Source organism: Lucilia sericata, unplaced genomic scaffold (genome assembly GCF_015586225.1).
Source record: "Lucilia sericata isolate MDLA Ls3-8-SP2 unplaced genomic scaffold, ASM1558622v1 Contig000009F_arrow, whole genome shotgun sequence".
Lineage (NCBI taxonomy): Eukaryota > Metazoa > Arthropoda > Insecta > Diptera > Calliphoridae > Lucilia > Lucilia sericata.
The window spans coordinates 421,497-431,517 of NW_023994049.1; the positions used below are offsets into that span (position 1 = coordinate 421,497).

The following is a 10,021-nucleotide window of genomic DNA, read 5'->3' on the forward strand; positions in this document are numbered from 1 at the left end:
TCTTCAGCTGTTGCGGTGGTTGGTAGTGGTATTGGTTTCACTAACTTACCATCTATAACATCAACTGCTCCTTCATGATAATCCAATAAATCACGCATCTTGCGTTTCCAGATTGGATAATCCAATTCATTTTGAAGAGGCTTGATGTGTTTTGAAAAATCCATTTTTACTTACAGATTCTTCTTATAATCTTGAAGTATTTTAATCTTGATAAAATGTCTTTAATATCTTGTAAAATTTCTTGAAAAATTCTTGATTTTCTTAATATCTTAAAAAATTTTCTATATTTGAAGTTTCTTGAAAATTTTCTTAATTTAATTTTCTGAGTTTCCTGGGCACATAACCTTTTGTAGTAAATGTTTTATTTCGAATAAAATATTATGAGAATTGAAAAATCAACAAATACAAATATTACTAATATAAAAATACAATCAATATACAAAGTATTATACATAACATAACAATTTAATTCAACAAAATCTACGCATTATTGGATTAATAGATGAATATTTGACAATACTTCAGTTGGTCAATACTATTTTGGGCAATTTGGAAATGCCCCCGTCAATCAGATCATGGTCACAATCATTTTATTTGTCTTTTTCATCGTTTATTCGTTAAATATAATGAAGCCATGAAGTAATTAAGAGTGTATATTATATTGATTAGTGTTCTATCAATGCAAAATATCTTCTCCGGCAATGAAATGTAGTCTTTTATCAAAGCAATTTTTCAGTATTTGCAAAAATTTATTAAAAATTGCTATAAAAATAAGTAAAAATAACAAAATGTGCATAGTGATGTTTATTTTTTCACAAAATATTCGTTATTCGAATACTTTTAAATATAATTAAAAAATATATGTTATATATTTACATCTGAACTAAATATATATTTATTGTAGCCATGCATACATTTATTTTTCTTAAAAGTTCGTTTTTATTTTCAAAAATGTGCTATAATCAAAAATATAAAATTAAGAAAACCGAATCAACGAATATTTTATCCTAATTGTACGCAACACTAACACAGAAAATGACAGCCAAATTGTACGGTGCTGCCAAGTTAAACAATAAACAGCTCAATAGTTAATGTAGGTTTATTATTTGTTTATGAATACCACAATTTTTTTAATGGATTTTAAGTCTAAAGTGTACTTTAACTATTGTGTGATTTAAATCTAAAATAAGCATTTTTTATTAATACAACTGATAATCTTTTAAACTGTTAAAAATCAGGCCATGTATTAATCAAATTTAAACATAAACGTCAATTTTTTTCAAATTAAAATATTGTTATTTGTAATGACAAACCGGTTAACCGGTTTTTTCAAACGTCAACTATTCAAACTATTCGAAAACCGGTTTTTGGAAAATGTAGAATAATTGATCACCCTAATATCCACATACCCCCCTACAAGATGTATGACCGAAACTAACACATACAAAATGATTTCACTAACACTCTTGCAACATTTTTTATAAAATTGCTAAAAAAATAGTTAATGGATAGTTCCATCAATAATGACAGTCAAATGACCGGTAAAATGACTGTTGATGTATCCAATGTGTGGTAAAGGGTTTCATTTGCATATGAAAGAGTGAAACAACTACATTTGACTGTTACTGTGTTTCAGATTTATATTTTTCGACGTTATAAATTAATTATTTCTGTAAAAGCCAAAGATCAAGAAGCGAAAAATTAAAAAATAAAGAGAATTATTTTAAACAAAATTTAAAAATAGTTCAGGAAGTGGAGTTGAAGATAAACACTTCGGAGTTTAATCAATCTATGGTAACATGATTACTTACTTTTAATTTTTATATTTCGATATTTATATGTATTTCTTTACAGACAATTTATTTCCACAAATTAAAAGGAGCATCAGCCGATTTAAGATCCTGCGAGGTATGTAAAATGGTGAAATGATTGTTAATTTATGTATATTCTTATTATGTGAATAAAATTAAAAAATATATATCTTAAAATATTAATAAATTGTGTTTTATTATAAATTGGTATAGCCGTCACATTTGACGGATATATTCATCAAGTGTGATTAGTCAACAATGACCGATTAATGCATCATTTTTTTATTTGTTAACTGTGATGGATATATCCATCAAGCATGATTAGTCAATCATGACTAATATTTATATCATCCATGATTAGTAAACAACAAAAGAGTGAGCAGCTCAAATATATGTTTTAAAGTCGATAGAATTCATAAGTGCGAGGGTGATGCAACATCACATGTACACAAATGTTTCCATCACTTTTTACATATTGCCCTTAAGAAAGTGATGGGAGCTTTGTTCTACGCAATGATGGGTATATTCTCAGCAGTGACAGTCAATTGACCGGTCAAATGACTGTCACTGTTCTTATAGGGATCACTTTCTTAAGGGCAATATGTAAAAAGTGATGGAAACTTTTGTGTACATGTGATGTTGCATCACCCTCGCATGTATGAATTCTATCGACTTTAAAACATATATTTGAGCTGCTCACTCTTTTGTTGTTTACTAATCATGGATGATATAAATATTAGTCATGATTGACTAATCATGCTTGATGGATATATCCATCACAGTTAACAAATAAAAAAATGATGCATTAATAGGTCATTGTTGACTCATCACACTTGATGAATATATCCGTCAAATCTGACGGCTATACCAATTTATAATAAAAAACAATTTATTGATATTTTAATATATATATTGTTAATTTTATTAATATAGTAATCATATACATAAATTACCAGTCTTTTCACCATTTTACATATCTCGCAGAATCTTAAGTCCCCTGATGCTCCTATTAATTTGTGGAAATAAGTTGTCTGTAAAGAAATACATAAGTATTCATAAATATCGAAATATAAAAATCATAAGTACATATTTATGTTACCATTGATTGATTAAACTCCGAATTGTTTATCTTCTGATCCACTTCCTGCACTTTTTTTAAATTTAGTTTATAATAATTCTCTTTATTTTTAATAATTTAAAGACTTTGTAATTTTTTATTTCTTCGCTTCTTGATCTTTGGCTTTCGCAGAAACAATTAATTTGTAACGACGAAAAATACAACTCTGTAACACAGTGACAGTCATTTGATCGGTCATTTGGCTGTCATTGTTGATGAAAATATATATTTTAATACATATTAATAAAAATGTAGTTGTTTCATTCTTTCATATGCAAATTCAACCCTATACCACACATTGGGTCCAGTAACGGTCATTTTACCGGTCATTTGAAGACAACACTGTCATAACGACGTTATAACTCTAATAAATGCTGTCTGTACCTGCTAATTAGGGTTCTATAGTTGAAACGAAAAGTCGACTTTTCGACTTTTTGCATTTAGTTAAAAGTCGACTTTTCGACCTTTCGACTTTTTCCATTTTATGAAAAGTCGATTTTTCGACTTTTCGACCTTTTTCATTTATTTAAAAGTCGACTTTTAGACTTTTCGACTTTTCGACCTTTCGACTTTTTCCGACTTTTCGACTTTTTTCGACTTTTCGACTTTTTCCGACTTTTTTCGACTTTTCGACTTTTTCCGACTTTTCGACTTTTTTCGACTTTTCGACTTTTTTCGACTTCTTTCGACTTTTTTCGACTTTTTTCGACTTTTTCCGACTTATTTCAACTTTTCGACTTTTTCCGACTTTTCGACTTTTCGATTTTTTACGACTTTTTGACTATTTTCGACTTATTTCGACTTTTTTTCGACTTTTTCGACTATTTTTTACTTTTTTCGAGTTTTTCCGACTATTTTAGAGTTTTTGACCTCTTTTTCACTTTTTAAAATTTTCGACTATTTTCGACTTTTTTCGACTTTTCGACTTTTTCCGACTTTTCGATTTTTTCCGACTTTTCGACTTTTTCCGACTTTTCGACTTTTTTCGACTTTTCGACTTTTTTCGACTTTCTTCGACTTTTTTCGACTTATCGACTTTTCGACTTTTTTCGACTTTCCGACTTTTCGACTTTTATTTACAAAGTCGACTTTTCGACTTTTTTCATAGACGATAGTCGAGTTATCGACTTTTTTGGAACAAAATAGTCGACTTCGACTTTTCGACTTTTTTCGACAAAAAGTCGATTGTTCGATTATTCGAAAGTCGATTTATAGAACCCTACTGCTAATATTTTATTATGATAACAATTTGACGTTAAGCATAATAATTATTTGTCTAATATAGACATATTATCTTCATATTATTTTTTTAATAAACAATGTTTACAAAATCTCCAAAGGTGTCTGTCTGTTCATCACCAGGGCTACAAATCCAAAATAATATTACTATTTTTATAAGACCTCTCCTAATATGGCAGCACTGATGGAGCCGATGTTAATTTTTTGTTCAGCGTAGGTTTCTAAATAACCTATTTTTTGTCGTTAACTGTAATAGTAAACATTCAATGAAATGTCAAAAGGAGTCTGACGACTTTGTTTTTATTACATTTTATTTCATCATTTTACCACAAAGTATAATTTTAGTTCGAAAAAAATCGTAGAGAACTGTCTTGTAATAAATTGTGGATAAAATGGATATGGTTGTACAAGAACCCAAAAATATTCCACGTAAGTTGGGGAAATGACTGGCTTTTTATGAATAATTCCCATTTATGTGTGTGTATAATTTTTAAAAGTGGAATTAGCCGGTGCAGCCCAACCGGAGAAAAAAGTGAAACAATTATCCGATGTTCAAGTGTGGTTACGTTCAGAGGCATATTATGATTTAGTAGGATTTATTAATGGAATCAGTACGGCTATACAAGGAAAGAAACTGAGTGATCAGATTTACATTTCGCCAACAATGAAAAGTTTGATCGAGATCTTTGACAAACTGAATACATTCATCGATGAAACACCACCGATTGAACAACCACAACGTTTTGGAAATAAAGCTTTTCGAGCCTGGTCACGGAAAATGAATCATGTAAATTGTCAGCAATAATTTTAAAATTGGCCTAAATCAAGCGTTCCAGCAGATTTGAAAAAAAATTTTAATACCACTTGATAGTCCTTTTTCTTCTGAGTACAAAAATAGAAAATAGCCCTCAGCTCAATTCATGTCCGGAAGTTAGTTATAGGACTAGTAATGCACCGTTATCTAAAAAATATATCGATTTAACAGTACATTAATATCACATTAAATTTTGTAGACATAGTTATGCTTTCATATGATAAATGTTTGAGAATCCTAACTCTCAAATTTTCGTATGTTTTTTTTTTTTTTTTTTTTTTTTTTGTTTTTGACGATTTTATGTACCTATGCGATTTTGTTTGACTTTTAAGAGACTAATTTGAAAATGTTCGCTTTTTTATTTAAAAACAATTATTAAATTTTGTATGGAGCTAGTTTATTGTTTTGTGCGATTTTGGATTATGCGAATTTTTCCGAAACAAATAAATCACATAAAAAGAAGTTTTTAAAGCTTGCATATTATATTTTACACATACAGGCAAGATTTTCGGTTATTTCTAAAAAGTGAAAAATTTAGAAAATTTATTAATTAACATATATTTTTTACAAATACAAACAAAGCTCTATAAAAATTAATTTCCTAATTATTTTTTAGAAATAGACTTATATGTATGTATTTTAATGAATTAACAATTCTTCAAACTCATTCCCTTTAATTTAATTCCTATAATTAATTCTTACCGCTTTCGATGTATTTGAATTGATTCTCTAATGAATTAATTCCTATAGATTGTTGAATTCCTTCTGAATGAATTAATTTTGTTTACATTCAATATGTTACAAATTGAATTAAAATAAATGTCAACAATTAAAATTGATTTTTATATTCTCTCTGAATGATAAAAATTTTGTTTGAATTCAATCTATTACAAATTGAATTAAAAAAATTTTCAACCATTCAATTTGAAATAGATTGAATTAAAGTTTCGTTTTGTAATTCAAAAGCATTCTGCACAGAAAAAATTTAAAGCATTCTGTATAGTGAAAATTTACAAAAAGAATGAAACAAATAAGAATGATAATTTAATTAGTTACTACAAGGAATGAATTCTCTTAGGAATTAATTCAATGAAATATAGAGGAATTCAGCTTTAGAATTTAAAAAAATGATTTTAATGAATGGTACATTCAAAAATTTTAAGCCAAATTAAGAATATTAGGGAATTAATTCCAAATAGAATTTGTCTTCTCTCCATGCTTTGCATACAGGTAAAGAAAACTTTAAACTTTTTGTTTAGAAGAACAATGACTATCATGTGGTGAAATTATTCTTTTTTTAAATACGGTGGATTGGAACGCTTGACGTGTTTCATAAAATGAAACTAGCGTACCAAGGGTTTAATCGTGGTACATATTGCCACCTAAAACGCAAACGATCCTAACAACAAGTTCAGAATCAACCTTTTCATTGATCTACTAAGACGGACTCCGCCGTACAAAATCATAGATTTTATAAAAAACATACTACCTTAGCTGTTCTTAAATTCATTACGGAAATGCGCAATCATTAGCTAAATTCGTCCTAAATTTGTTCCGAGTTTAATCTAACGGAAAGTTAACCAAATTAAACTAAGTATGTAGTAAGAAACCCGCCCTTACAAATTTGTTCCGAGTTTAATCTAACGGAAAGTTAACCAAATTAAACTAAGTATGTAGTAAGAAACCCGCCCTTACAGTTAACTTGTCTTTTAAAAATTGTTTAAAGCCCTTTGCGTTTTATGTGACGATATGTTCGGAACTGCATAACGGCGTTGCATCTGATGCATAATGCGTTCGGTAATGCATCACATAAATAAATCAAGTGACAAAAAACGTTAAGCAGACTACAAAAATAGCTGATGCGGTAAATAAATAAATATTTATATTTTAACTGATTTTATGAACTTTCTTATTTACTTTGATTAAATCAAAGTTAATGCCTATCAGCTTATTTTGCATCTGCATCGCAAGCTAATCATCAGATGTAGTGTAGTGATGCATTTTCGAACAGGACCTAATTTATTATTTTCATAGGAGATATTTCAAATTTTGCAAAAAAGTATTCCGGCTGACAAATGTCATTTGGTTACTGAATTGGGTTTCTACTTATCCGAGTCATTTGGCAATTCTGTGCGAATAGATTATGGCACGGGACACGAGCTGTCTTTTATTTTCTTTTTATGTGCGCTTTTCAAAGCAGAAATTTTGAAAGAAGAAGATAATATTGCAAGTGCGTTGGTTCTATTTAATACGTACCTAACTTTTGTGCGACGCCTACAGAAAACTTATCGTATGGAGCCAGCAGGCAGTCAAGGTGTTTGGTCGCTTGACGATTATCAGTTTGTGCCATTTATCTGGGGTAGTGCTCAGCTTTCATGTATGTTTTTACTTAAAGATTAAAATGTAAAATTTATTTTTTTCTAATAATATGTTTCATTTTGTAAGTTGGAAGTCCATTTCCGCCAGCCAAGTTCTTGGATGAAGACATAATTGATTCGTATAAGAGCGAATATATGTATATCAGTTGTATTGACTTTATACAACAGGTGTGTTCAATCATTATTTTAAGTAATTCAATGAATGAAATTTTATGTATTTGTATTTAAGGTTAAAACTGGACACTTTTCGGAACATTCATACCAGTTGTGGAGTATTTCCGCTGTACCATCGTGGTCTAAAATAAATGCTGGTCTGGTTAAAATGTATCAAAAAGAGGCAAGTAAAAATTCGAGCTACATACGGAATCTTACTGGTTGTTTCACGAATATCGAAACAACATTTTCTTTCTTATAAATATATTCAAAACAAAAACAAAATTTTAAATTTATTTGTTGTTTTCAATATATTGGTAAGAATGAAAATGTTCTTTCGCATTTAGAGAAACCGGCAGTTAGTCTTTGATGTACAAACAAAATATTTCAAATAATGTAAAATTTAAAAATTCGGATGTCACAGTTTCAAAGGAATTTATAAGAAGTATTGCAATTCTTAAAACAAAACCTAAATAATTTCATGATTTAACATCTTTTTGTGATTTTGAATTCTCAACAGATTTTCGAACCGAAACAAAAACATTTTAAATTAAAGTTGAATTTTTTAATAATGAATTGAGTAAAGTTTATATGGATGCGTATATTTAAAGTGTCAAGATCGAATATCTATTTATTTATTTAGAAAATAAAGTCGAACAAAAAATGTATAGTCATTTAATATTTTGGTAAAGGTTTCCTGATGAGCTGGCTTTAGTAACTGTCTAAATGTGCATAAGAACTAGATTTACCACCCACCAACAATTTATTGCAGTGAATTTATTTACAAATTGGGATTGAAATAAATTAATTATGCTGGAGTTTTTGAGTATAGGAAATTAAATTTTTAGCTTATTTTACATATGCCGCTAAATTTAGACAAACCCCTGAAAGGAAAAAAAAAAAAAAATAAGAATAACGTCACAAATCATATTTTTCATTAAACTCTGTATTTAGTTATCTGAAATTTTTATACCCTACACCACTTTAGTGGGGAGGGTATATTGGGTTTGTGCTGATGTTTGTAACATACAAAAATATTCGTCCTATACCCACCTTAACGTATACCAATCGGCTTAGAATCGTTTTCTGAGTCGATTTTCTATGTCCGTCTGTCCGTCCGTCTGGCTGGCTGTCCATGTAAACCTTGTGCGCAAGGTACAGGTCGCAATTTTCAAGATAATTGGATGAAATTTGGCACACGCTCTTTTTTTGGCCCAAGGACGAAGCCTATTGAAAATGGTTAAAATCGGTACAGTATTTCACCTAGCCCCCATACAACAGAACCTCCCGAAAAGGGCTTCTGAGCTCATAATTATATTAAAAATACCTGTATATTGATAAAAAGCGGCACAACTAAGTTTTATACGAGCCTTGATGACCTTGCCAAATTTCATAGAGATCGGGACTCATTTGACCCTAGCTCCCATACAAAGTCCCCTTCAGAAAATTACTTGAATGTCCAAAATTAACTTATAAACACAAATATCGCGATGAAATTCAGCACAATAAAATATTATGTAGATATATGTAAATATATTCACAAAATTTTATCGGGCTTGGTCCATATTTGCCCCTAGCCCCCATATAAAGCCTCTTTCAGAAAATTAGTTTTTCATCCATAAATTGCTTAAATGTATCGGAACAAGGTAATAGAAGATAAATGCTTTATTATGAAAAATAAATCACATTTAATATTCATAACTGGTGTAGGGTATCATATGGTCGGTCACGCCCGACTATACTTTCTTACTTGTTTAAGATTGCAAACATGTCAATTTATTGATGAACTGTAAAACATATGTTCCCATATTAAATATGTGATACCGGTATTAAATTTTAAACAATAATTTAATCAATTTAATATTTTTTTTATAGATTTTGTCAAAATTTCCAATTATTCAACATGTTTACTTCGGAAATTTAATGTCATTTAATAGTGTGAAACCAGGTACAACTATAGCAAGTGCGCGATTAGGATTTTTGCATCCTGCAGCTGTTACAGAGGCAAAAAAGCCAACAATTGGGAGTAATTTAAAAGTTGTTCATAAAGTAAATTCAGCAACAAGTTCTACCGAACCAGATTCAACAAACAACAAGCAACGTGTCATGATAAACGTTCAATCTAGTCAACCAACTAAGGAAAACGCTGAATAAATTCAATGTTGAATCAACAAACATACATTATTGTATAGCTCAATCTCGGATTAGATTGTTTTCGTAATTTAAAAACATTATGATCATTTGTTATTATTTATTTTATATTAATAAAGGTTAATAAAAGAAAAAAATCTCTTTTCTTTTTAAGAATCTCATGTAGGAATACCTCATGATATGCGCATTAATCACCCCTATTCTGTAGTTTGATTACCTTACGTTGCGTAATCGGAAAAATTAAAAAAAAAAAACGAATAGGAACAAAAAGAAGAAACGATTCCATTTCTCTTTAATGCTTTTCGATTGTTTGTATTTTGCATTACGATCGTAGCTATATTTCTGTAAGTTGTTATTT

The 10,021-nt window shown here is 29.3% G+C and overlaps 1 protein-coding gene across 1 annotated transcript; it reads left to right on the top strand.

Annotated features, from left to right (window-relative positions):
• Positions 1-4,369: 4,369 nt before the first annotated feature.
• On the top strand, positions 4,370-9,800 carry LOC119602892 (serine/threonine-protein phosphatase 2A activator). The gene is made up of 6 exons (XM_037954694.1): positions 4,370-4,596; positions 4,665-4,954; positions 7,016-7,358; positions 7,427-7,527; positions 7,589-7,696; positions 9,388-9,800. Exons 1-6 carry the CDS (start codon positions 4,560-4,562, stop codon positions 9,664-9,666), a joined length of 1,158 nt encoding a protein of 385 aa, XP_037810622.1. The 5' UTR covers positions 4,370-4,559; the 3' UTR covers positions 9,667-9,800.
• Positions 9,801-10,021: the final 221 nt, after the last annotated feature.